This window comes from Mustelus asterias, chromosome 11, assembly GCF_964213995.1.
Source record: "Mustelus asterias chromosome 11, sMusAst1.hap1.1, whole genome shotgun sequence".
Taxonomy (NCBI): Eukaryota; Metazoa; Chordata; class Chondrichthyes; order Carcharhiniformes; family Triakidae; genus Mustelus; species Mustelus asterias.
Window position 1 is genome coordinate 25,099,259 of NC_135811.1, and position 26,880 is coordinate 25,126,138.

Consider the following 26,880-nt stretch of genomic DNA (forward strand, 5'->3'; position numbering starts at 1 on the left):
CAATCCCTCCACCACCGATGAGCAGTGGCAGCTGTGTGTACTGTCTACAAGATGCACTACAGGAACTCGCCATGGTTCCTTAGGCAGCACCTTCCAAACCCATGAACACTACACACTACCACTTAGAAGGACAAAAGCTGCAGATACCCGAGAACACCACTACCTGGAGTTCACTATCCTGACTTGGAAATATATCGCCGTGCCTTCACTGGGTCAAAATCCTGGAACTCCCTCCCTAACAGCATTGTGGGTGTACCTACACCTCCGGGACTGCAGTGATTCAAGAAGGCAGCTCACTACTACCTACCTTGTAAAGGGCAAGTAGGGTTGGCTAATAAATGCTGGTCCAGCCAGCGATGCCCACATCCCGTAAATGAATGAAAACAAAAGCCTTGGATTTTCCAGTCTCTGACAGCCATCACGTATTTCCCAGCTCCTCCTATCCAGACAGTGCTCCTTACTGAGTTCTGGCGCTGCTGGTGAGGGTGGGACGTCCTGTCCACTGAGCGATGGAAGTCCCACTGTCAGCTTGTTCAGCCCACGAGCAGCGCGCAATGGCTGTGGGGCAGGCTCCTTCTCCAAGTGTGTCAACCAATCCTCCTTCCAGTGGTGCGAGCATTCCCCAACAGTAAAGAGAGTGAGAAGTGCAGAGTTGGTCTTGTATGGAAAGTAAACTTGCTTACTGGCATTTTCTGCAGATGCTTTTAATTGATCGAGAATGTTGAGACACAGCTACAGCCGCTGTAATGTTCCCAGATGCATGGCTTACACGTTAGTTGATGTTTTGGTGCGACTTCAGTTCTGACCCTGTGTAGGAATGACAATCGTACCCAGTGTTAAACTTGGCGAACCAAATCAGCTTGTGCAAACATTATTCATTCTCCTTCACTGACCTTCAAGCCTGAAGCCTGGGCCGGGTTCATGCCAAACAGATTCACTTGAAGACAATACAGGATTGCCAAAGAGTTAGCGATTGGATGATGATTGGAAGGTTGTTCAGTTCATCTGCGATAAATATAATCAGCTGTGAAAAAGTTTCGGATTTCATGCTTGCTATTTTTAGTTGTTGAAGCCTCTCACAACAACATCTTTGTATTTCTAAATTACTGAAGGTGGAGTATAAACGTGGGCAGGGAGAGTACATTTCACAGTACTCTTCAGTGGTGGACTCTCCGCAGTTACTACATGCCAAAGCAGGAGGAGTACTGGCCAGTGATGTAAGTACATTTTATCATGTTGTTGCTGGACAGATCATTTTAAGAGATGGAGTTTTTATATTTAGAATGAACACTGCAGGGGAGGCCCTAAAAAAAACCAGTCTATTTTCTACTCGGCAAATTCCCTTATCCCTTTTCCATCCTGAGGCAACTGTTGCATTACTTTACCCTCTCCTCTCGCCATTCCAATGGTGCTGCATGGGCAGCTAGCACTTGCTCTGAACTGATAAGCAGTGATCCATTCAGACTGATGTAACATATTATTTGAAGGATGAGATGTGACACTTTCCTCAAGTCTTCTGAGGTGCTGCTTGTGGGTGTACTGACTACTTCTCTTCAAAATCATTCTCCGGCTGTCCACATCATTGACAAGGCCAGCATTCATTGCCCATCCCTAATTGTCCTTGAGAAGGTGGCGGAGAACTCCCTTCTTGGACTGTTGCAGTCTGTGTGGTGTAGGCACTCCCCCAGTGCTGCGTGGGATGGGCTTCCTGGCTTTTGGCATAACTATAATGAAGGAAGAGTGAAATATTATTTCATAGTGGTGTGGTGTGTGACTTGGAGGGGAACTTGAAAGTGACGGTGTCCCCATGTGCCTTTGTCCTTTTAAAGGTGGCAGTTTTTGGAGGTACTTTTGAAGAAGCCTTGGCGATTTATTTGCAGTGCATCGTGTAGATGGTATGGGGGTGGTGGAGGAAAGTGAATATTTAACATGGTGGCTGGGGTGCTGATCAAGCGGGCTGATTTGTGCTGAATGTTGTTGGACATCTTGAATGTTGCTGGAGCTGCAATCAACCAGGCAAATGCAGAGTATTCCATCACACTCCTGGCTTGTGACTTGCAGATAGCGGACAAGCATTGGGAAGGTCAGAAGGTGAGTTATTCATCCCGGAATATCCAGCTTCTGACCTGCTCTTATAAAGTAAGAAGTCTCACAACACCAGGTTAAAGTCCAACAGGTTTATTTGGTAGCAACAGCCACTAGCTTTCGGAGCGCTCGCTGCTCCTTCGTCAGGTGAGAACTTTTGCTACCAAATAAACCTGTTGGACTTTAACCTGGTGTTGTGAGACTTCTTACTGTGTTTACCCCAGTCCAACGCTGGCATCTCCACATCATGCTCTTATAAAGACAGTATTATGTTGTTGGTCGAATTAAAAGCTGCAAAATTAGACATCCTAAGTGTGAGGAATAGATACATGAAATGATTCGACCTGTATATCTTCCTTGCATTTACCAACAGCCTCTGGTAAGAACTGTTTTAAATAATACAGAATGCTGTGGTAAGACTTCATAGTGAAATGGTCTTGTGTTGCTGCTCCTAATCATCTGGCATATCTGTAAGAACAAAGAGTGGTAACTACATATGCAATGTTAGACATGTTAGTGCCCAGACAAGAGATGGCATATTTTCTGGAATAGTTTTATATCTGCTGAAACATGTTTGCACAAATAAAGCTTGTACAATGATTGTGCAAACCAAAAGCACAATTCTGTCCTCAAAAAAAAGGGGTGGCACAGTGGTTAGCATTGCTGCCTCATAGTGCCAGGAACCCGGGTTCAATTCCAAGTGTCAGGGGGATTAGCAGGGTAAATGAGGGTTACAGGAATAGGGCCTGGGTGGGATTGTGGTCGGTATAGACTCAATGGGCTGAATGGCCTCCTTCTGTACTGTAGGGATTCTATGATAACTTGTACATCGTCAACAATGTGAATGGCTATCAAACCAGAGACCTTGACTGTGTACATATTCTTGATGCTCAGCACTGCCTATTTTACCTCAGTTTTTCCTGTAAGGGCAACAATCTGTAATAAATGAAAGAATATTTGTTAATGTCTATTTCAGTCAACAGCATGGATTATTTTCTACTGCATAGTAAACAATGATAATCAGTCTGCGGCCATTCTGGGCCATTCCCCATCATAGAATCCCTACAGTGCAGGAGGGTCATTCGACCCATCAAGTCTACACCAATTCTCTGACAGAGTACCTTACCCAGGTCCACCCCACTGCCCTGTCCCCAAAACACCAGACATTTACCCCCTAATCCTCCTAAGCTACACCATCTTGCGACACTAAGGGACAAATTAGCATGGCTAATCCGCTCAACCTGCACATCTTCGGACTGGGAACCGGAGCATCCGGGGGGAAACCCACGCAGACATAGGGGGAAAGTGCAAACTCCACACAGGCTGTCAGCCAAGGTTGGAATTGAATCCGGATCCCTGGCTCCGTGAGGCAGCAGTGCTAACCACTGTTCCGCCCTCTTGTTCATTAATTGCACTTGACCTCGCATATCTTCCATCATTTGGTGCTCCAATTGCAGCAGACTACTGGACAAATTTAGGTTCTGTCTATTAATAACATCACATTTAGCACCTTTTAACCTTAATGGAATGAATGGTTTCTGAAACATTAGGCGGTTTGCCTGTGTTGCATCTTGTGTTCTCACAGAAATTTCCATTGCTCACTCGAGCAATTGTCTCTTGAGTTAAGCAGCCTTGGAAACATATTCTTTCGGTTTCTACTGTTCTAACACAAAGGAAATTACTGACCGTGTGTTCACGGCCTGAATGATAGTCTCCAAGGCTTGCTGAACATTCTGGTTGCTGGATGATCACATTCCTTTTCCGTGTCGAACATTGTTTTGAACCTTCGTGCCATCTATTATGAGCTGTGGATCATCATCGCTGGATTTATGTCAGAATTTTTCTTCTTTCCTTTTACAACTGGATTCTTACAATGTTTTAAATCCTAGAATTAGAGTGGTTACACCACAGAAGGAGGTCATTCAGTCAGTCGCACTTACACCAGCAGTCTGAACTAATGCAACTCTCCCGCTTCTCCCTGTAACCCTGCACATTCTTCCTTTTCAGATAATAATCCAATCCCTTCTTGAACGCCCGGAATGAACTTGCCTCCACCACCTTCAGGCAGTGCATTCTGCATCTTAAACATTCACTGTGCGAAGACATTTCTCTCCATAGCTTCTTTTGCCAGTTACTGTAAATCTGTGCCCTCTGGTTCTTGATCCTTTCACCAGTGGGAACAGTTCCTCCCCCATCTACTCTGTCCAGACTTTCCAAGATTTTGAATACCTCGAGCAGATCTCCTCTCAACCTTCCCTTCTCTAAGGCAAACTGTGCCAACCTTTCCAATCTGTCCGCATAACTGAAGTTCCTCATCCCTGGAACCATCCTTTACTGCACTCTCTCTAATGCCTTCACATCTTTCCTAAGGTGTCTCATTCAAAACTAGACACAATACTCAGTTCAGGCCGAACCACTGTTCTATATAAATATAAATACTAATAATAGCAAATTATAATCTAATCTCCTTGGCTCTTGTACTGTAAACACATATCTATATATATGCACATACACACTCACCTTATTTTCATTGGGGGCGATTTTGAGTCTGCACCGAGGGACAGAAGTTCAACTGGGAGCCAGGGGGTGCGGGTCCTAGAATGACCATTTCAGGGAGACGGGTTAGAGGGGAAACTTACAGGCCTTACCTTCCCTACATGTCGGGGTGCCCCTTGCTATAAAGAGGTTGTGAAGGCTGGTATGCAGACAGCGCTTCCCGTGTCCTCCTTCCTGGGTTCCTGACCATATCATAGCTGAGGGAGTGCCCTTCCTTAGTGGGGACTGGCAAGAGGGCAGGAGGGACATAGCACTGCCATTCTCACACTCCACTGGGATGAGGTGCCAGGTGAGCACGGTGGTTCCCCTGAACTTGGTGGCATGAACAGACAGGCTGGAGACTCTGTGAGTGAATGAAGTGAAATGTATTGCCAAAAATTCAAAACAAAATGGTGACCTATCTACACTAGTTCCCATATTCACCGGTGCCCACTAAGTGCTGATGGTTTCTTAATCTTCCTGACCCTCCCGCTATGCCTGGGTGTATCCCCAGAATCTAGAGCTGAGGTTGAGGTGGCCTGCTGACTTCCACGCCCTTTTGCCTGAGATGACCTTGGCAGGTGTCCTCTGGGGGGCCGGGACCTTGAGGCTCCAGGCTGGCTTTCGGGCTGCACGGACGTTTGACTGCTTCCCTCCTCGGGCTGGAGGTGTATTGTTCATAGGGAGGGGGATGTCACATGGGCTGGAGACACCCAGAGTCCCCTGGCTGGTGGGCCCCGGGCTGCACTCCTGCTGATCCTCTTCCTTTTGTATTCCGGGGGACCCCTGTGCTCCTCCATGGGATGGAGGGGCAGCTGGAGTAAGATCCAGAGGTCCAGCTGTCCTCTGGCGAAGACGCTTCTGGATTCCCATCAGTGCCTGCATCATGCAGTTGAAGCCTTGCACCATGGTGCGGACATTTCCTGCCATGGACTGTACATTCTGTACCAAGGTCTCCACTGCAGACACCAGCCTCGCAGTGTTGGTATCAGTGCGCTGCAGTGACGACACCATCTCCTCAGAAAGAAGGCGATGGGATTCTTCCAGTTGGCCTTGCACTCCGAGGAGGGCTGCTGTCATCTCTTTCGAATACTCGGGACTCTGCCTTTACAGCTCCAGCAGCTTTAGGACGACAGGGCCCAAGGGCACATTATTGGCAAGGGGGCCCAACCAAGTCCTAGGCTCCAGCATCCCTCAGAGTGTTGGTTCCCTGGGACATTCCTGCCTTCACCTGCTGTGAATCTTCAGCTGTTGAGGTGCTCACTAGTGAGTGACCCAGAAGCCTGCTGAGTTATTGGACCCACCGAGGTGCAATTTTCTGCGCTGGTGCCGGGTGTGGGTGACAGCTGTGACGCCTCTTCAACAATGGGGTTGGAGAAGTCCCCCTCTGAGCTGCTGGAGTCCAGTGGGTCTAGGGAGCGCAAGGATGGTCTGGCTTGTTCCACTAGTTAGCCTGCAAGAGAAGAGACATGGCATCAGTGCATTACAAGGGATAGGGAGGGAACTTTGATTACTCACTTGAGACTTGAGGAACAACAGCATGTGTGTTGAGGATTCTCACGCTTCTCTGCTGCCTCCATTTCATCAGCAGTGCAGGCACACTCTTCCTCCTCCCCGGTGAGGTTGAGGGCTCGCTCCTCAAAATGTGTGAGAGTTCTCAGCTTGGGCATGACTCCAGCTGGCTGCGCCCACTCATCCCTGGTTGAGTTTGTCCTGCAATGTCATAGAGAGAAAGAGAGTGTAGGTGGGAGTGTTAATATTTAAGATGGTGATGAGGGGCAGGTGTGGAGCTTGGGTGGGAGCTGGAGTGTGAGGAGCACAGGAGCTACTGGGGGGACCATGGTGATTGTGGGAAGGAGTGGGGAATCTGGTGCCTGGTGTTGGCAAAGGTCAAGGTGGCTAAATGAGAGAAAGGCGTTGGGGATGCGAGGGGGTCCAGTGGGAGACTTACCCAGGCTGAGCAAAGAAGATCATTCATCATCTTCTGACTCTGCTGCCCCGTCCTCTTCTGGAGCGCACTGGCAGTGACCAGGGCTGCCACTGCATCCCAAACAGGGGTGGTGACCCTGCTGGAAAGCCGTCTCCTGGGGCAGGGATAGAGTGTGTCCCACCCCTGCTCCATTCCATCCAGTATCCTGGTGAGGGCTCTCCTGCGAAAAGTATGGTGCTGCCGACTTGCGTGACATGCCCTGCAGTTGTTATTGAAGTGCTGGGAAACTGTTTAGATGGAGCTCCTCAGTGCTTTTGATTTGATTTAGATTTATTATCGTCACATGTATTAGTATACAGTGAAAGGTATTGTGAGCTTGCAGCAGTTAAGTCATTGTGGGGCAGGCGAATCAGAGGGAACTTGCCGCTGGAGTGGCGTGAAACTCGTGGGCATAAAAATCATTACTAATGAGGCATAAGATTTGGCCTGAAAACACGCTGGCGCCTTTGATGGGAATCACCTCATTTTTCACACAAGAACCTACGCTTTGCCATTTTGTTTATAAGATATCGCCCTATATATATATATATATATATATATATATATATGTGTGTGTGTGTATCTAAAATAGATTATATACACATACAATCCAGTTAAATGGCAGTTTAGCAGTATTATTGCAGGTGATTTTTGATTGCCTGCTCAATAATGCATTAGTTCAACAGGTTCCAATGAATCTTAGCTTCCAGACAGGAAATTTGAATGCTTCTGGCATTGTGCTAAAATATCTAGACAACAAAATATAAATCAACACTTAGCACAGCGTCCATTCTCTTCCAGGAATTTGACCCTAATTGTCAAGACGTCAAACCTTCTCAACTCTTTCCAATTGTGCCACTGCCACAATAACCTTTAGCTCATACCCAATCTTGCTAAAAGCTCCATTCAGCTATCATCCTAGTTCCTATTGACCTACATTGACTCCTTGCCTCTCTAACACTTCCTATTTAAAATTCTCATATTTAATCTCTTTCTGACTTACCCCCTCACTTTCTTTGGAACCTCATCAAGGCCTGAACCCCATCCTGAACTCTCTGTTCTACTAAGTCGTGCCATCATCTCATTGATTGTGGTTGTGTCTTCAGCCACCTGAGTCCAGGTTTTGGAATTCTTTCCCTCAGCTTTCTGCTCCTCCATCTCCCTGTCTATCTTTAAGAATTTCTTTATTAAGTTGTTGGTAATCCCTCTCATTATCCCCTTCTTTTGTTTGGTGCCCATTTGACTAAGGGCTAAATTTCTAGGCCCAATTGATAGTGGGTGCGGAGTTAGGCATGAATGAAGTTTTGTACCACTGGTTAACATGCCTATTCCCTGGCAACATCCTTCCCTGGGTCATTTTCCCAGGAGTGAGATGGGGAGAGGGGGTTGGGGGGGGAGGGGGTCTCTGCAGTAGGTATTCATTCACCTGTAAGAGATAGGAAGACAGATCAGGCTGTCAAAAAGGCCTACTGTCAGTGGCTGACTGGAATTTTCCAGTTGACCTCCATGAAGGCACCTGGGGGTTTTGGGAACCATCTCAGCTGCAGAAAGGAAGTTTCCTGTCTGTAGCCCAGGAGGCCAGTGCTCTGGGCAGATTCCAAGGCTCCCCCCACCTGCCTGGCTGCAGCTGCACCTGCAGGCCTCCCTGTGAAGGGGCTCCCCAATGGTAGCCCAAGCGCTGAGTCTATAATATGAAACGTTGGAGGACAAGTGCTTCAAATGGAGATGCCCTCACTTAGAATTACCTGAAAAGTTAGCCTGCTGCTGCTGCTTTCCTTATTGAGGGCCTCCTATTGGCCCTCCTGTTTTGAGAGCCTGCTCACTATCCTTAATTGGAAGGTAAGCCCATCCTCTGGCCAGTAATTAACCAATCTGGTGATAAATCAACTGTTCCCACAGGGGCAGGCTACTAACCCCATTTGACCCTGACATCAGGGACCTGAAGCCCATGGGGAATATAATCATAGAATCTCTACAGTGCTGAAGGAGGCCATTCAACCCATTGAGCCTGCAATGACGACAATCCCACCCATGCCCTATCCACTGCAACCCCACATATTTACCCTGTTAGTCCCCTGACACTGTGGGGAAATTTAGCATGGCCAATCCACCTAACCCGCACATCTTTAGACTGTGGGAGGAAACTATAGCACTTGAAGGAAACGCACGAAGACAAGGGGGAGAACGTGCAAACTCCACACAGATATGATGTGGAGATGCCGACATTGGACAGAGGGGTGGGCACAGTAAGAAGTCTCACAACACCAGGTTAATATCTAACAGGTTTATTTGATGAAGGAGCAGCACTCCAAAAGCTCGTGATTCCAAATAAACCTGTTGGACATTAACCTGGTGTTAATAGACTTCTTACTGTGCTGGAATCAAACCTGCATACCTGGCGCTGTGAGGCAGCAGTGCTAACCACTGTGCCACCGTGCCACCCAGATATCCTGCCCCTAAGCCTTAGTGAACTGCTTGGAGTTCTTTATTTTACAGTGAAGGATATGTCAATGCAACTAATTGTTGCTTTGGGCCAGATGTCCAGGAGTTTCTCTATAATGGTTTATGTTAAAAACAAGACAAGAGTAATTTTCCCACTGAGCATGCATTGAGTTCTGGCAGGTGGTGTGACTATCAACAACAGTGACTAATTAAATACGCCAAAGTACATCACAGAGGTATGATGAGACACAGATGGACCCTTTCATTGCTCTTCAGTTTCAACAAAGATGCAATATAATTGCAACCAATGCAAAACATTTTTAAAAAATATTGACAAAAATGAACTATCCCATTGGTTCTGTCCAGACACTTGCTAACTGATAACCAGGGCTTCGAACCAACGTAATCGGCAGTAACGGGGCAGTGTTTATCTCACTGACTGGGAATGCACACTGTAATTCTAGGAATTTGTAGAGGCTGTTTTGATTGTCTTCTGAAAGATCCCTGGCTTTGTCAGCTGACTTTTATAACTCTATCTCCACTGGTCTATGTCAATCTGAGATTGTCCAGATCATGCCTATTATTTAGATACTATAAATTATATCACCATATCATTCCCACATCATTCCTGTTTGCTAATATAGGTGTGTTTTGAAATCGGGGGGTGGAATTCTCCTGTGGCACTGTTGGTGGGTTAAGTGTGAGGTGGTGGGGGGTGGGGGTTGAGAATTTGCTGGGATTCTAAAACAATCGTTTTACTCCGGTGTGAACTTCCCACGGGATCTTTTTCTGCTGGTGCTCCCCATGGCAGATTGGGAAACCCATTGGAGGCCGGAGGAAACTTATTTGCATCCCGCTAATGGGACGTAGATGAAAGCCTGACCGGAATCTTCCACGGCTGATTCTCTGTGATGCTCAATCAGACCAGTCCCACATCTGGAACAAGTGCCGTGCAATGTTGACTCCCACCTGAACATTGCCCGGGACTGCCTCGGGAATTCAGAATGGAGGCCGCCCGCAACCCTGGACCCTAGAACACCACAGTAGTGGGTCAGGGGAGCATCTACAGGTGGATCTTTAGTGTGACTGAGGGGGTGTTCCTGGAGATCCATCTTCTTTCTTCAATGGTGGGTCAGTGATGTTGGGCACCTTTTCAACATGGTGCCCAGATTTGATGGCGGGACCCGTGCGATTCTGCCTGGCCCACCACAGAATGCGGTGTTAATCCCCTGGGGGCATAATCAGTGAGGTTGAGGTCGGAATGCATGGCGTGGTTTCCCGCTGCTCTCCGCAGTGGGATGCACTCCACATTCCTGCTCCCATCACAGGACCTAGTCTCAGATGAGAAAATTCCATCCCAGAATTATATTCAAAACATTATTTGGACTGCAGAATTCTTGTTATTTCTTCTCTCAGTCTAACCTAACTGGAAATTATTAGCAATTCCCTTTTATAGAAAAGCACAGGGGTCACAATCTGAGGATACAGGGTAAACTATTTAGGATGGAGATGAGGAAACATTTCTTCACCCGAAGAGTGGTGAGCCTGTGGAATTCATTACCACAGGAAGTAGTTGATGCCAAAACATTGAATGTATTCAAGAAGCGGCTAGATATAGCACTTGGGGAAAATGGGATCAAAGGTTATGGGGAAAAAGCAGGATTAGGATATTGAGTTGACGATCAGACATGATTGTGATGAATGGCGGAGCGGGCTCGAAGGGCCGATTGGCCTCCTCCCGCTCCTATCTTCGATGTTAGACATCAACTCAGATGACTGCTGAGGTATACGTAATAGTTCAAAGTCAGCTTTTTAAGATTGTGATGTTGTGACACAATGACAAGGTGACATGTATATGAAGATAAGATGCACAATGGGGAAATTGCACTCATGAATGTGGAGGAATTTCACAAAAACCTTTAGCTTGAAATATAAGGTTAGCTCAGTATGGAACTCATATTCTTCTATGGCTATAGTTAGACAAGTTTTCAATGTTACATTTAGCATAGAAGGTTTCTTCACGTTCATTAATATTGCTCAGATGTGCGGTGATGTCTATATTTTCACTTTAGGAAATCTCTATAGCACATTCATTACAAATACCTGGGATGCCAGCAAAAATGTAATTGTACAAGTTCCTTAACTGTGGAAAACATCTAAAATAATTCCGTTGCAAATTAAAAATATATGCAGCATTCCTGTGGGTCAGAGTGCCTATTTCTACAATGCATTTTTATCTAGTAACCTACAACACGTATCATAGAGTCATAGAGGTTTACAGCATGGAAACAGGCCCTTTGGCCCAACTTGTCCATGCCGCCTTTTTTTTTAAACCCCTAAGCTAATCCCAATTGCCCGCATTTGGCCCATATCCCTCTATACCATCATACCCATGTAACTATCTAAATGCTTTTTAAAAGATAAAGTTGTACCCATCTCTACTACTACATCTGGCAGCCTGTTCCAGACACTCACCACCCTCAGTGTGAAAAAATTGCCCCTCTGGACACTTTTGTATCTCTCCCCTCTCACCCTAAACGTATGCCCTCTAGTTTTAGACTCCCCTACCTTTGGGAAAAGACAGTGACTATCTACCTTGTTTATGCCCCTCATTATTTTATAGACCTCTATAAGGTCACCCCTCAGCCTCCTAGGCTCCAGAGAAAAAAGTCCCAGTCTATTGAGCCTCTCCTTATAACTCAATCCATCAAGTCCCGGTAGAATCCTAGTAAATCTTTTCTGCACTCTTTCTAGTTTAATAATATCCTTTCTATAATAGGGTGACCAGAATTGCACACAGTATTCCAAGTGTGTCCTTACCAATGTCTTGTACAACTTCAACAAGTCGTCCCAACTCCTGTACTCAATGTTCTGACCGATGACAACAAGCATGCCGAATGCCTTCTTCACCACTCTGTCCACCTGTGACTCCACTTTCAAGGAGCTATGAACATGTACCCCTAGATCTCTTTGTTCTGTAACTCTCCCCAACGCCCTACTATTAGGGGGGCACAATGGTTAGCACTGCTGCCTCACAGTGCCAGGAACCCGGGTTCAATTCTGGCCTTGGGTGACTGTCTGTGTGGAGTTTGCACATTCTCCCCGTGTCTGCATGGGTTTCCTCCGGGTGCTCCGGTTTCCTCCCACACTCCAAAGATGTGCGGGTAGGTCGACTGGCCATGCCAAATTGCCCCTTAGCGTCGGGAGGACTAGCAGAGTAAATACGTGGGGTTATGGGGATAGGGCCTCGCTGAGGTATACGTAATAGTTCAAAGTCAGCTTTTCAAGATTGTGATGTTGTGACACAATGACAAGGTGACATGTATATGAAGATAAGATGTACAATGGGGAAATTGCGCTCATGAATGTGGAGGAATTTCACAAAAATCTTTAGCTTGAAATATAAGGTTAGCTCAGTATGGAACTCATATTCTTCTATGGCTATAGTTAGACCAGTTTTCAATGTTACATTTAGCATAGAAGGTTTCTTCATGTTCATTAATATTGCTCAGATGTGCGATGATGTCTATATTTTCACTTTAGGAAATCTCAACAACACATTCATTACAAATACCTGGGATGCCAGCAAAAATGTAATTGTACAACTTCCTTAACTGTGGAAAACATCTAAAATAATTCCTTTGCAAATTAAAAATATATGCAGCATTCCCTTGGGTCAGAGTGCAGGCTCGATGGGCTGAATGGCCTCCTTCTGCACTGTAGGGATTCTATGATTCTGTTTCTATGATTTCAATGGAAAATCTGTACCAATAGTAAGAGGATATTGATGTATACAAGAAAAATTGGTTGTGCGTTTCTAAGATGGGTCTTTCTCACAATTAAAATAGACATTTCATGTATGTTTGTGTTTATTAAAATCTGGTTTATTATTTACACTACGGTAAAATTTATATTGACCTCTAGCTCCCAAATTGGGATGGGAAACATTAACATTGTACTTAAAGTTTGCACTGCTTTGTTATTAACATTTGAAAGAATTATTTGTTTCCAATTTGAGGATGGTGCTGTCACACATAAACAAACATTTCTTGTAAAGAAACACCGTACAGTTTCAATAATGTGAAGCAATATCATCTTCTGCAGACATCAGATAATAAAATTAGCCAACCTATCACATGGTATGGCAAAGTAGAATTGTAATGGCACATTTACGGACCAATGGAGGGCCACCTCCGCAATGTACACCATGGGCGGAGGTGGGGAGTGTTGGAAACTCCTGCCCAAGGTCTAGAAAAACAGGTCACTACTGATTAATTTATCAAAATACAGTCACAGCTGGTTTAAGGTCAATGTCTACAAATGAGATTAAATACAAAATGACTTTAAATATTCATTGTGGGTTTTAACTCGAGAGCAAAGCAGAAATAAATGCAAATATACAAAATTGCAATAATTCTGTCTGTAGGCCTCAGGCCTACACCATGGATAATCTTTTCAAAGACCCAGTACCACACCAGAAGTCCTTAAAGGGATCTTTAGAGCCTGCCACTAATAAGGTTATTTGAAAATGTTACACTTGTTAACATTACATACTTTTGCTCATTTTCTTTTCAATTTTCTCTGCCAGCTTAAATACCATGAAGATTATGAGAAGAACATTAAGGGGAAATGGAGCCAAGCAGCAGGAGCTCAAGTGGCCATGACAAGAGAGAATTCGGTAAAGTACAGTCAGGTAGGTCACATAGCAAAACGCAATATGAGTGCTGAAGCAGCTCTCTTCTCTGCATTTCTTTGGTCACCTCCATTTTTAAATGTTTTCCCTGTTGTTTTAACAAAAGACTATTTCCAAATCAACTAGCGAACAAAATATGTGAAGCATTAATCAAGAATAATGTAATTAGTTCAGGAGACAGAAGTCCCTTCATCAGAATCACTCTATTTACAATTCCAACAGCGGTCCACAGAGCGCTGTCTGCAGTCTACCTTCGGGAGTGCCAGAGGAACTGACACTCTCGATTATATACAAAGTAAAGTCTCCCTGATTGGCCCATCAATTGGCCCTTTCATCAGGGAGTTCGTATTCCAATAGGCCAACCTCAATGGCCCTGATTAAAGCCATTACAAATGAGAACATTTAAGATTGATATTTAATATTTTTGTTTATTCATTGAAGGGATGTGTAAATTGTTCATCCCTAATTGCCCCTGAACTGAATGGCTTGCAGTTAAATATCAACCACAGTGCTGTGGGTCTGCAGTCACATGCAGACCAGATCTTCCCTAAAGGACCCTGAAGGACTTATAATTCCAGATTTTCATTGAATTTAGATTTCACCATCTTTTGCAGTGGGATTTGAACCCAGGTCCCTAGATCATGACCCTGGCTCTCTGAGTTACTATTCCAGTGACAATGTCACTACGCCAGCATCTCCCCTATTTTCTTGCTACTGTGCCCCACATTCCTCCTTAATGGGAGCTAAATTTATTTTCAGTTCATCATTGAATCAGTATCCCTTCTGTAAAACAGTCATCCAATATGAGGGACTGTTGCCATCGCTCTCCAGCTGAAAGTAACATTTTAAAAGACACACAACTATATGTAGGCTTCAACGCAGAGAACATCTATACAAATATATAGTGATGAAAATAAAGGGGGTTAAAAATGAACCTTGGTGATCCTGTTCAATGTCTAAAAAACTGGTGCTCTAATATCCAATTTCGGGGCTAACATTCTGCTTTCAAAGGTAGTGTGAAATACGTCCAACCCAATGTCGGTTCAGGTCGTTTTTCAGAAGTCCCTAGGCAACCAAACAACCATAATGCAGTCACACATAAATAAACATTTCTTGTAAAGAAGCGCCGTCCAGTTTCAATAATGTGAAGCAATATCATCTTCTGCAGACATCAGATGGTAAAATTAGCCAATCTATCACATGGTATGGCAAAGTAGAATTGTGATGGCACATTTAGGGACCAATGGCGGGCCACCTCCACCACCGCAATGTATATCTAGGCCCACCATTTACATATCTTGGGATATTGTGGGGCAGTCGGAGCTGAGCTTAATCTGCTCTGGATGTAAATGGCTGCTTCAGCTGACGAGGCAACTACTCTCCAAATGGCACATTTTTAATTGAAACAAAAACATTGAGTGGAGAGGCAGGAGTGCTCCCCAGCTCTAACAGTATAGTATTCGATTGACCCAACATGGCTGCTCCTTCCCTCCACTGAGACCCACCTTCACCTGCAGCTCAGTGAGGCACGTGCGGTATTCGTTTCTTCAAATGGGCGAGCTACCCATGGAGGTGGGAAAGAGCCTCATGTGGCCTCCCTTTTTCAAGCAGGCATTAAGTCACTCTGCTTGTCTTATACCCAAAACCAGGTGCTGAGTGATTTCTACCCGAGAGTTTATACTATCTTGTGCCTGCAGTCTTGGAATCCTCAGTTTTATTCAACACTGTGTTATTTATCACCTAATTCAGAGCTGCCTGAGCCTGTTTCGGAGAGGTGTCTGTGTAAGGAGTAATCTTAAATCTTTACTGGAGATTTTCACCCGTAAAGGGTCCACATTCCAAGTTCTGATAAGTCGTGCATTATTTTCCAATTTATCGCTTTTGAATGGTCAGAAAAATCATGCGTGCTCTTTGCTTCTTCTGACTCCTCTGTGCAAATTTCTGATTTGTCCTCTTGGAAGGCATTGCTATTGCCATTAAGAGACCCCATTCTGAGTTCCTCGGAACTTTCAGCAGGACTGTTGAGAGCTTGCCCAGGACAACTGTTCTAAAACCAGCCGTGGCCCTTCAGTGAGCTGAGCTGGGCTCCCATATTTATGATAATGAATGCCCATGTATGAGTTTTGGGATTGTGATTTTCATGTACAAAATGTTTCGAAAGCTTTTATTCCTTCATTTATTATCAGGTTGATTTTCTGGAGTGTCTCAGTGAAGTTCCAGATAATATGATGGTTAAGTAGAACCTTCAATTTAGGGATATTTTGTTTTTGATTGCTATAATTTCCTTCCACTTCTGTAGCCTGAGTACTCTGCTGATTCTGAGGAATCAAGAGGGAAAGGCAGTTTCCCAGCGATGATCACTCCAGCATACTACAATGCCAAGAGAGCTAATGAGCTTGCAAGTGATGTAAGTACGAGAGGAAATAGCCGATCTTCTATTGATTGGGGCGGCACGGTGGCACAGTGGTTAGCACTGCTGCCTCACAAAGCCAGGGACGAGGGTTCAATTCCCGGTTTGGGTACGGAGTTTGTATATTCTCCCCGTGTCTGCGTGGGCTTCTTCCGGATGCTCCCGTTTCCTCCCACAGTCCAAAGATGTGCAGGTTAGGTTGATTGGCCATGCTAAATTGACCCCTAGTGTCAAGGGATTAGCAGGGTAAATATGTGGGGTTGCGGGAATAGGGCCTGAGTGGGATTGTGGTCGGTGCAGACTTGGTGGGCCGAATGGCCTCCTTCTGCACTGCAGGGATTCTATGATTCTGACATGGGGTGAAAATGACAATATTCCAGAATTAGGGGGTATGCTCAGAAATTGATGGAGAGCTGCACGTACAGAAACTGGAATGAATTTGCGTCTGTGATTACCAGCATTAAGTTCCCAATCACAGCCAGGTTCGGGAAGGGAATTTCTGAGCTGTGGCTGGAACACTGCAGAGAGAATCTTTATTTTCACATCCTCCTTGCTGATTGAGGGCAACAACAGAGACAGATGAGTTTCCCACACTCTTGCAATTGCTGCTTTCCCATACAAACTCGGATCTTCTGTGACGGCTGGTCTGGTGGCCCACTGTAACGCTGCTTGGAGACTGGGAGAACCTCCAGTATGGTCAATAAAGAGCCAGCATAATCTGTGTCTGGTCATTTAAAGACCTGTGGCTCCACCCTTTGTCCCTCATGGTCCATGATTTTTGGTCGCACCATCTCTTCTAATATCAAACAGAACTCTCAAGCTTCCCCCAGTGCTAAAGTCACTTTCTAAAGTTGTTTCCTTTGACATGTTAAACACTTTCTTCCTTTCCACAGCCCAGGAATGCCCCAATCTAGTGTGCTCTCCATATATGAACACCCTTCGATTTCAAATCCTCTATCTCTCAGACATTTTGGAATTCTTTACCAGAGAGTGCTATGGATCTTCCTTATTGAGTATATTTAAGGTTGAGATAGACAGATTTTCCATCTCTTAGTGAATCAGGCTTTTGGGGAGCAGTCAGGAAAGAGAAGTTGAGACAGATCAGCCATGATTTTATTGAATGGTGGAGCAGGCTGGAGGGGCTGTATCACCTACTCCTGCTCCGAATTCTTATGTTCTTAATCCAGGAAATGTGTATATAAGCAGTAACACACAGGCCTCTGCTTGTGGGATGCAACCTTGTTCATCAGGTGCAGGCCATAGTTAGTACACCAGAGGTCCAATTCTTCGACCTGTACTCTGGTCTTGTGAAGCTGCAAGCCAGGAACTGAAGCTTTCAAAATGACCCTCATGTAATGGAAAGCTGAGGTTGTATCCCATGTGTTGCAGCTTTCCCATCTGAGAATATTCCACCTTTCCATCTCTTCTATCTTCCAACCAGTTTCCATGCCATGAAAGTACTTAAATTCCATGTGCTTCCATTTTAACTGGCAATTTTTTCGGTTGAATTTCATCAAAACCAACTCCAAATTCCAACATACGTTTAAGTACCTCTGTCCACCGCTTCAGTGGCTGTCAAATAACCCAATTAGATTAGTTGGACACAACTTATTTTCTACAAAAGCATCTTAATTTTCCCAAACTCTAGGGGGCATGGCCTCAAAATAAGGGGAATCAGATTTAGGACTGAGTTGAGGAGGAACTCCTTTACACAAAGGGTTGTGAATCTGTGGAATTCCCTGCCCAGTGAAGCAGTTGAGGCTACCTCATTGAATGTTTTTAAGGCAAGGATAGGTAAATTTTTGAACAGTAAAGGAATTAAGTGTTATGGTGAGCAGGCGGGTAAGTGGAGCTGAGTCCATGAAAAGGTCAGTCATTGATCTTACTGAATGGCGGAGCAGGCTCGAGGGGCCAGATGGCCTACTCCTGCTCCTAGTTCTTATGTTCTTATAACACTTTCCAGCTCCTCACTTGCTCTGTTCAGACGGTTGGCTCCAGCAACCTCACCAAATGTGTTAAAATCACTGGTCCCTCTTCTCTATTTGCCCCAACTTCTTTTTTGATTAATGGTATAATTCAAAATCATTTGATATTGTCTAAATATCTGAACTTTGGATGATAATAACTGATGATATCTAATTTCCTTGGTCTATTGTACAATACTTGCGTGAAAACTAGTTGAGCCTGGACATTTGTTTGGCTTCGATTCCCATTCATTACATCCGTTATGGTTTTACTGTTAACATTAGTGCCATTAAGAATCTTCCCTTTCCTAGTCTTCCCTATACCACTCATCATTGTATCCTCTTACACTAAAACAAGAGCCATAGTTTCACATGCTCCCTCAGTTGTGTTTTCGGCTTTTCGGCACTGGGGGTGGGGGACATAAAATAGGGCAGGTGTCCACCCCACCACCTTCCCACCACCCCGAGCTCACCCTCATAATATGGGAGATCAGCAGATGGCCCACCATCATATTGCAATAAATAATTACAGGTCAATTGAGCTTCTTACCAAGCCAATCGACTGCAATAATATGCTACACATGCCATAAAACAGGGGAGCCCTTTCCGTATTGGGGCAGCACCCCCCTCCTCCCTACCCAATGAACAGCCCTTATCTGTTTCTGGGGATCCATTGGGCCACCTTCCTCCTCCTTGCTAATGTTGTCTTGACATTACTGGGACTGCTGGCATTGCCAGCTAATCCCACCCTGCTTCTGTTCAACCCCTTTACAGTGTGTTACGGCTGTGGGATGATCCGGTGTGGACTGAGTTGGCTCTAGGTTGACTTTGCTTCTGGGCAGGGGATCTGTTCTCTCCCTCACCCCCCCACCCTCCCCCTCCCCGGCTTCATAATTTGTAGCCCAAAATCTTTCCTACGATCTTTCATAAAATATACATTTATATGTAATTCTTTTTCCTCCTAATTCTTGGCCTCCTTATGTTATCTACTATAATCTACAACTGTCATCAGGTTGGTCAGTTCCCGTCTCAACTTTCCTCTTGTCTTTACTAAGCATCAAATGTACCATCCTGCAAGCTCTTCCTCCTGTCTACTCCCACACTTAAATGAGTGAAGACATTTTGCACAGTCTCCTAATCCAACTCATTTTCTTCCAGGGCCTCAAACATGTAACATCTTCTTCCCACCTTCCTTGACAACCTTCAAGCTGTTAAAGTTCATGGTTGTCATAACCTAATCACTACTTCTTGGCTAACCCTGTTTTCAAGGTTTATTCTTTTCAAACTCAGAAGGCGTTCTGCACCATGAAGCTGTCTCCCCCATGGTGACGCTGCTGCCTCACAGCTCCAGGGACCTGGGTTTGATTCCCGGCATGGATGACTGTGTGGAGTTTGCACATTCTCCCCGTGTCTGCGTGGGTTTCCTCCGGGTGCTGCGGTTTCCTCCCACAGTCCAGAGATGTGCATGAGCTGGATTGGCCATGCTAAATTTCCCCTTAGTGTCAGAGAGACTAGCTAGGGTAAAATGCATGACGTTCTGGGGATGGAGCCTGGTGGGATTGTGGTAGGTGCAGATTCGATGGGCCGAATGGCCTTGTTCTGCACTGTAGGATTTTATGATCTCTATTTCTTAACAAAGTGAAAAGTGGATATTGTTGGCCGGAATTCTCCGGTTGTTCACGCCGGTGGGATTCTTCGGTCCCGCTGCGGTGAATGGAAATTTGGCAGAACGCCAAATTCCCCGTCCTCAGTGGCAACGGCGATGGGGTGTGAACGGCCGGAGAATTCTGACCATTAGGGGGATCGTTGTAGCTTATTGGACAAACGAGAAGAATTCAGGAATGCAGAAGTTTGAACTGTTGATTGGCATCTCCTGCGTAAAAGAATAATTTCAACACATACCTATTAATCAGATAAAGAAATAGGTCAGAGCCTATTTTAAATTTCAAATCCTTATAAGATTGATGTACGATTGAAGGCTGGTTGATGCTTTAATTAAACCATGATAGGCATAGGCTTTATCAGTGAATTTTTCATTTACATTTCAAGGATCATGAAAGGTATAATCATGTTCGATAAATTAATCTGGAATGGCGCTGCAATAAATATGAATGAGAGAAAAATACATACCTGCCCGGGAGCAAAAAAGATCGGTTCAATAATTGAATTGTCCTTCATGAAATAAAAAATACACATCCAGGAATCTGTTATAGAGATCGTAACAGAGTGGTATTCTAAAATTATAGCATGCATGTTATCGCCCAGCATGCAATTAAACATCTGTTTATCTCACCTTTGACCAGGTTTAGAATGAGACAGGGACCAGAATTCTCCGACCTCCCCTGCAGCTGGGATTCTCCATTCTCGCTGGGGGGGTGGGGGGGTGGGGGGGTGGGGGGGTGGGGTGGGGGGGGGGTGGGGTGGGGTGGGGGGGGTGGGGGGGGTGGGGGGGGGTGGGGGGGGTGGGGGGTGGGGGGGTGGGGGGGTGGGGGGGGTGGGGGGTGGGGGGGTGGGGTGGGGTTGGGGGGGTGGGGTGGGGTGGGGGGGGGGGGCGTGCAAATCCGGAGAATTCCGGCTCTGGTTTGAGTATGAATTTACATTTTGTTTTGATATGTTACTTAGGTTTACGTTAGCCTTTCAGCAAGGTTTGCTTGTAATTCACATTGTTATTTAGTTTTCTGGCCAGCAGTTTGAGTTTATGTACACACCAGGCCACATTTATTGCTGGCTGCTTAAATTCCAGTCATCACTTAAGAGGCAAAGGAGTTTTAAGGTGGAATTTTCCTCTCTGCCTCCCCCCATGGCAGGTTTAATCGCGGGTGGACAGGATAATGTAGCGGGAACTGCAAAAACTTTTTTCCTGACAATGGAATATTCTGTTCCCACCCGCCATGATGGATCACAATTTCCGCCAAAGGCTGGTGCCAAATTAATTTGTATCCTGCTAATGGGATACAGATGAGGGCCAAATTGGAATCGCCTCCCATTGCCTGAACGCCCGTGCTGCCACTGGGGAATCATGCTGTCCAGAACACGTCTGGAGCAGCGTGCTGTGTACATATTGGCACTTACCTGAGAAGGCCTGGGGCTACCTCCGGAGTTCGGGTTGGAGGCTTCTAGCGACCCTGGACCCTGGAACAGGCAGCAAAGACAGGTGAGGGGGTTACGGGGGAGCATACGTATCAGATGGATCCTCTAGCTTCAGTGTCTTTGAAGAAGTCCATCTTGCAGCTTCAGAGTGTTCCCGGAGGTCCATCTTCTTTCTTCAGAGCATTCCTGGAGGTCCATCTTGCAGCTTCAGAGTGTTCCTGGAGGTCCATCTTGCAGCTTCAGAGTGTTCCTGGAGGTCCATCTTCTTTCTTCAGAGCATTCCTGGAGGTCCATCTTGCAGCTTCAGAGTGTTCCTGGAGGTCCATCTTGCAGCTTCAGAGCGTTCCTGGAGGTCCATCTTGCAGCTTCAGAGCGTTCCTGGAGGTCCATCTTGCAGCTTCAGAGTGTTCCTGGAGGTCCATCTTGCAGCTTCAGAGTGTTCCTGGAGGTCCATCTTCTTTCTTCAGAGCATTCCTGGAGGTCCATCTTGCAGCTTCAGAGTGTTCCTGGAGGTCCATCTTCTTTCTTCAGAGCATTCCTGGAGGTCCATCTTGCAGCTTCAGAGCATTCCTGGAGGTCCATCTTGCAGCTTCAGAGTGTTCCTGGAGGTCCATCTTGCAGCTTCAGAGTGTTCCTGGAGGTCCATCTTGCAGCTTCAGAGTGTTCCTGGAGGTCCATCTTGCAGCTTCCGAGTGTTCCTGGAGGTCCATCTTGCAGCTTCAGAGTGTTCCTGGAGGTCCATCTTGCAGCTTCAGAGTGTTCCCGGTGGTCCAAATTGCATCTTCAGCGTGCTCTTGGAGGTCCATCTTCTACCTTCAACAGTGGTTCAATTATATCCAGATGCCTTTTAGAAATGTCTCCCAGATATAATTGCGGAGCATGGGCCATCCACACTGCTCTGCCACAAGAAACGTCACAAATCCCCCCACTAATGCATATTTAATATGGCGGGGTCATGAGATACAGGGCAAATTCTCAACAGCTTCCACGGTGGGAAACACTCCCAATCCCTGATCCTGCCATGGGACTTTGTCCCGGAAGGGAAAATTCTATCCTTGGACTTTCGGAATTGAGACTTTATATGTACTCCTGGGTTTCAAGCACCTAGCTGACACTAAGGTCTCCAGTATTCAATGTGTATGCCTAGGCAAAGCTTAAGAGGCAAATTGTTTTATGATTGCAGATAAAATACAGAAAAGATCTAACATCGATGAAGGGATCAGCCCAGTACCACATACTAACTGCTGAAGAAAATCTAGCGATGAAGCATGTCAAGGAGGCTAACAAGCTTGTCAGTGAGGTAAAGAAAGTATAACTAATTGCGCAAACCAGATTCTTACAATTATTGAGAGAACTTTAAACAGTGTTTTTAGCTGTTAATTTTCAATAAAATTCATTGCCTTACATTAAAAAATGAATATTTTACTGTTTTATTGATTTGTTGTGAATGAATTACAATTTGTTTTTGGGATATGAGTGTCGCCGGTTAGATCGACATTTATTGCCCATCCCTAATTGCCCTTGCAATGTGTTCTGGTACTTGTACTAAACAGCACGATGTGTTTATTAGGTGGATATGTATGACTGGATTTTCCACCGATTTGATGAATGTGTGGAGACTTTACATACGCATTTCCTTCTAGTGCTGATGATAACAGTGTGTGCCAGGGCTACTTGTGTGTTATACTCTTATACTCTGTAATTGTGAATTTTTAGTTCTCGCATGTCCAACATGCGATAAACATTTTATGGTCCAGAATTTGTGTTTGCAGTGATCGTGAAACTGTCATTACTGTTAAAACTGACAGCAGCTTCTCCACTGAGTGTTAAATGTAGAAATCCAGAAATTTATTTTGGCGGTCCTTTGTTTCTTCTTGGGTTTTGTGCTCTTTGTGCAACCAACACTGAATCAGTGATTTGACTTGAAATTCAACTCCATTTTCCCTTTGAAAATCAGTGAATACTTTAATCCTTGTTCAATCAGGACTGAGTTTTAATGGTGTACTAAGCCATGATTACAACACCCAACCTCTCTGGCCAGGAATAAATACATTTTCAAGTGTGGAGTCTCAATCCCTTTGAAGAACATTTGAGAGATTTTAAAATAATAAACAATAGTTTTTGTTTGCAAACACGATACATTTAAAGGAACAATCAAATACCTTACTTTTATCTTCCTGAGGATCCAGTGGTAATATCTGGCCTAATTGATTTTGATTTATAGGGTGGGATTTTCCATCGGCACTCGCCATGACTCCTGTGGTGGGCGGGACGGGAAAATTCCCCTCATAATTCCTGACGTTGACAAAAATTACTTGTCATTGATTTACAAATCTATGGGAGACATTGCACGTCGCAAAAGATAAAAGCAAATGACTGCGGATCCTGGAATCTGAAACCAAAAGAGCTTTGACAAAGCGTCATCTGGTCTCGAAATGTCAGCTCTTTTCTCTCCCTACGGATGCTGCCGGACCTGCTGAGATTTTCCAGCATTTTCTCTTTTGGTTGTACATAGCAAATCTCTTGTCATTTCACGAGAATAACAGAGGCTTTCTCATATGGAGAAAAAAGAAATTTAACTCTTGCTTGCTTGCCTTAAAGGACCAGTTTGATAGTGGCATTGACAAAGGCATTTGCCCAGTTTGGCTGGTCAGCTAATCAGTTGAGAAAGAGTCCATGGTTTGCAGCAACTTGGATGAAGGTAGAATAATAAACAGCCAACTGAAAGATACTACAGCTCAACTCATACCGGTGACAAAGACATAGAAATGTTCATGCTGCAACATAATTATTCCCTAATTAAACTGAATTATGAAGGTGGGATCTTGCAAGTCCTTTGGGATGGGATAGGATGGGATGGGCTTGAAGGACTGCGAAGAAATTCAAAAACTAGGCACTGGCTCAGTAGTCCCAAGCATTTCAGTCTCTGTGTAAAGTTGCTGGAGGTGGAGCATTACTAACTTTTTGATTGGCAGTGATGGGATTGTCAATGTGAATAATAAATTGCCCAATTTTATGGGATGTTTGGGAATACCGCCCTACTGAGGCCAAAGCCCAGAAGGTACCTGGTGATGGCTTGCTCGCGGCTGGCCTGCTCTGGTTATTTTAACCTCTCTCCACCAGAACTGCATCCATGAACAAACCCCTGCTACCACCAATGGCCATCCTCCGCAGGGGTGATCTGACAGTTGTTTGCCACTGTTTAGTTTATTAAAATCAGCACCTCTTCAGAAGGAGCCTCATGATGGAGACTACCTCTGCCAGTCAGGCTTCCTTCCTTCCAAGGTCCTCTGATTGGGTTTCCAGCCTCAGGGACTCTCGGGAATTCTTCTCTGTAATCAATCAAAGCCTCTACAGCTTGTCGGTTTCACTGAAGAAGCTCTTATCACTATGCACTTGCTTTGGGGATTCTGGGGAAGGGGTTTGCTGATACATCGGACAACATGTCCCAGTGGAAAATACAGGATTCCGCTTTAAAATCGGTCTTATTTGACTTCCTAACTATCTCAACCATTACTTGTCCTACAAATCTAAGGGAGTTTGGCTGTCTTCATGTCTGCTCTGGGGAAAGCCTAAGGAGAGCATTCTGATCTTGGGATCCTGATTCAATGTCAAAATTAGGAACTTTCTTACCCTGCACCAGAACCTGTCATCATTGGTCTGGGAAGCAATTTCCCAAAGCATCTTACTGAATACTTCCGCATTTTCCTGTTACTAATTATTTTATTTATAAATTTTTCAGAAAGAGTACAAGAAGGACCTGGACACATGTAAAGGTTACAGCATTAACTACTGCGAGACACCTCAGTTCAAGAACATTGCGAAATTATCTAAATTTACTAGTGATGTGAGTTACTGCAATTTTTTGTTGGTTTGAGGGCTAAAATAGTTTGCACTGAGACTAATTAATTTAGTCTGATAGGTTGATAATTGCATTTGTAGTATTTTGTGGTAATTGTTAATTGTATATTAAATGTGTTTAATTACATATAGGTGGTGGGATTAACTGGGGATTCAACTGTGCTCCTTAAAGTAGAAATAGAATAAAACTATGGTTATGGGATTAGAAAGTGCCCTGACCTAAATTTGATCTTCTATTCACCAACATCCCCACTCTAGACCAAATGTTCCAACTTTTGCTGTTACTGTCACTTGTAATTTTTGACTTTCCTCCAATGGTCATATGACAGCTCAATTCTTTTCAGTTGCGGTTACTTGGTAAATTTTGCATTAGAAATATTGCTAAGGCTATCAGTACTAAGGAATATATCGAACAGCTAGATCCAGAAGCTGGGCTAAACTGGGTATCTTGCTGAAAAAATTGGCATTCAAGTACATGGAAAGACATGAACCTGTAGTACTTGCTGACTTGATGCCCACCAAACCTGCCAGAAAAAATTAGGGCTTGTTCATTCAAGGGGAGGCGATGGCCTAGCGGTATTATCGCTGGACTATTAATCCAGAAACTCAGCTAATGTTCTGGGGACCCGAAATATGAATCCCACCACAGCATATGGTGGAATTTGAATTCAAGAAAATAGCTGGAATTAAGAACCTACTGATGACCATGAAACCATTGTCGATTGTCAGAAAAACCCATCTGGTTCACTAATGTCCTATAGGGAAGGAAATCTGCCATCCTTACCCGGCCTACATGTGACTCCAGAGCCACAGTAATGCGGTTGTCTCTCAGCTGCCCTCCAAGGGCAAGTAGGGATGGGCAATAAATGCTTGTCAGCCAGTGATGCCCATGTGCCATGAATGAATAAATTCAAGTGCAAGTGAACTTTTAATGACCTAATGCATGTTAATTACTGACAAAGAATCTCTCTGGCACGGAAAATATAACTTTTCCAATTCCAGTAAAGTTAGCTTAAGTAGTACTACCTACCTCTATGTAGTTTGTAGTTGGGAAATGCAGTAAAAGAATTAACTTGTTCTATTTCCCGTGTAGCTGAAATACAAAGAAGCCTACCATAATCAAGTGAAAGGCCACTATGAAGGAATAGGTATGGACAGTCGTACACTACACTGTATGAAAGTTGGAAGCTTGGCAAGTGATGTAAGTAGAAACGAAAGTAGCAACTGTTCAAAATTCATCTTTAAATTCGCTGTTGTGGTACTTTTGGCTAGTAGCTATTTTTGATTTAAGTGAAGACGCCATTCTATGTAGATAATGGTGCTAATGGTTAAGTAGGGCTAATGGGACCCATTGGGCTAATTGGATCCATTCCGTGGTATGTGTGATCTTCTAGTGGGAACACTCCAAGCCTATACAGAGTACAGTTGTTCAGAGCTCCAATGCATTTTAAGGAGTGTAATTTTATGTATGAAGAGATACTCTTGGATAGTTTTAGATGTTGATTTGTGCCATTCGTTATACAATGCAGTGACTCTGAAGTGAGTTATGGTCTATAGCACTCATGACAAGCTGGCATTTAAGTAATATGCGCAGTTTGTAACGCAATCAAAATCAGTTTACACTCGTAAATGTAAGTGCAAATATTGCTGTTAAACTGCCTGGCTAAATGGACTAAATATTGTTAGCAAGTAAATACATTGCGGATCAGATAGCTTACATGTACATCTAGCCGACTATTTATTTTTAATATTTTAAAAATAAAGTGATTCACAGATATCAAACTCCAAACAACACAATTTGTTATAGATGCACAAATAGCTTTCAAATTGC

General features: G+C 44.6%; 1 protein-coding gene across 2 annotated transcripts in view; it reads left to right on the top strand.

The window, feature by feature from the left end:
* Positions 1-26,880, top strand: part of nrap (nebulin-related anchoring protein) — a 114,444-nt gene that overhangs the window by 6,757 nt on the left and 80,807 nt on the right. Inside the window, exons 7-12 of one of the 2 annotated variants that reach the window (XM_078223276.1) lie at positions 1,113-1,217; positions 13,620-13,724; positions 16,024-16,131; positions 22,372-22,488; positions 24,931-25,035; positions 26,143-26,250. In XM_078223276.1, the coding sequence (XP_078079402.1) occupies positions 1,113-1,217; positions 13,620-13,724; positions 16,024-16,131; positions 22,372-22,488; positions 24,931-25,035; positions 26,143-26,250 (648 nt within the window). The remainder of the gene's footprint in view (positions 1-1,112; positions 1,218-13,619; positions 13,725-16,023; positions 16,132-22,371; positions 22,489-24,930; positions 25,036-26,142; positions 26,251-26,880) is intronic. The other variant, XM_078223277.1, reaches the window with a different exon arrangement.